This window comes from Buceros rhinoceros, unplaced genomic scaffold (genome assembly GCF_000710305.1).
Source record: "Buceros rhinoceros silvestris isolate BGI_N320 unplaced genomic scaffold, ASM71030v1 scaffold16091, whole genome shotgun sequence".
NCBI lineage: Eukaryota > Metazoa > Chordata > Aves > Bucerotiformes > Bucerotidae > Buceros > Buceros rhinoceros.
The window spans coordinates 31195-33039 of NW_010396100.1; the positions used below are offsets into that span (position 1 = coordinate 31195).

General features: G+C 40.3%; 1 protein-coding gene across 1 annotated transcript in view; it reads left to right on the plus strand.

The window, feature by feature from the left end:
• Positions 1–1845, plus strand: part of ARID5B (AT rich interactive domain 5B (MRF1-like)) — a gene marked incomplete at its 5' end in the record, with an annotated part of 36487 nt that overhangs the window by 7904 nt on the left and 26738 nt on the right. Inside the window, one exon of the mRNA XM_010145801.1 lies at positions 1244–1296. Within this exon, the coding sequence (XP_010144103.1) occupies positions 1244–1296 (53 nt within the window). The remainder of the gene's footprint in view (positions 1–1243; positions 1297–1845) is intronic.

Below are 1845 nucleotides of genomic sequence, written 5' to 3' on the forward strand. Positions count from 1 at the left end.
CCCCCGCCCAATTTTATTCTGCTGTCCCCCATGCATGGGGACAGGATGGACTTGAAAGACAAACTGAAGTATTATTTCTAAAATTCCCCACTGGGGTAGAGCCCTCTGCTAACATTTAGCTGAAATACACTGAAAGTCACCTGACAATCATGGTAACTTAGGGGCCTGATCCGGCAGATGCTTCAATGCCAAGAGTAAGTGTGCTGAGAAGAGCAGGGATGTTTGCCGGACGGAGCTCTCTATTTGTCCAGCAAGACTTGTGCAAGCATTGCCAATATAAACAAGTTAGCAGGAGGAAGCAGTATGTACACTATAACAGAGTATCCCCCCGCAGAGGAAGCAATCCTGGCCTCCCTGGTCCACAGCCTTACTGCTGAGTCTGGCCTGAGGTATTTGTAGTGTATCTGTGGGGAATCGCTGTTTGCTGGTGGAACAGTGCATACACCTTTCGTAGAGCTAAGACATCCATTTTTCTTCTAGCAATTAAAATAAAAATAAAATAACATTAAAGTGAGACATAGCAGCAAGCAGTGGCTCCTGGGACGATGGGCCAGGATGAAAAGCACGTGAGAGGGGAGAAGTTCTGCAGGAAGTAACAAGCATCTCCCAACATATCTTTTGAATTGTTCCTCCGACCCCACAGCCGTGGGCAAGGCACATCCACCCATACCATAATAATTATGGTAATTCTCATTTGTGCTCCCTCAGGGTCCTCCACACAGGACCCGTTAGAACGCTGCTTATTGTTTATTGATCTTGGAGGCCACTGTCCGAGCTGCGGTAAATACTGGATAGTGTTGTTCAATCAATAGGCTTTCTCTGTCAGCCAGTGTGTGGCTCGTGCTTGCTAATGAAATCAGTATTAAACAAATAATTAAAAGCAACATTCTTCCCAATGAGTAATTTTTATTATCAAAGCTATGGAAACATGCTGCAGTCATTACATGGTGCCTCTTATCAGCAACGTCAAACGAGCCCATTACCTTTGTCTCAGTGTATTTTTCCAGACCTGTTAAGGAATCTGAGTGTGTTCTCTTGTATGTAATTTAAAGTATATATAGTATGGGCTAATATTTACTCTTCTGATTATGTAAATACCTCTTTGGAAAATGTTTCACAGGAGCTTTTTCAGGGGCTGTGAGGTTTTTTTTCTCTTCTTTTTGAAAAACTGTTTAATTTACATTTCTTTGAAATATGTTGGCTAATGCAATGCTTATCTAAATACTTATTGTCCCTCTAACAGTTAACCTTTGGACTATGTTTCAAGCTGCTCAAAAACTGGGAGGATATGAAACAGTAAGTGTTTAAGTAATTTAAATGAAATAATTGTGCAATCTAACTTTTCCCTATTGGGGGGAAAAAAAAGTGTAAAAAAAGCAAACAATCGTGCTGCATTTTAGGCTAGCTGTACACGTTGTGGGTTTATTGGGCCGTTCTTGGAAACAGTCCCAATTAGTTCCAGGTTTGGCAAAATTGTAAACTTGTCGTAAAAACTACAAGTGGAAAACATATGTAACTCTTCCCTGTCAAGGAAATTAGTTGGGTCTGTAATTTTTTCCCATGTTGAGAAAGGGCTATTATTGTACAACAAGCCAAGATTGCATAAAAGAAATTTCACTTGGCAACATCCCTGACATCTGTTCATGTCTAATATGGGAAATGTATTAAAGGCTTTCAGAAGTAATCAGCATTGTCCATTAAGGAATAGTGTGCTGCAGTATCTTCTCTTATTCCGAGTGTAAAAGATCTTTATTAGACAAGGGTCAGTACCACATAAACAGGAAGTTATCAAAGTAATTCAGAAAAGTCTGTGACACTTTTTATCAGCTAAGCATATCTGACAAG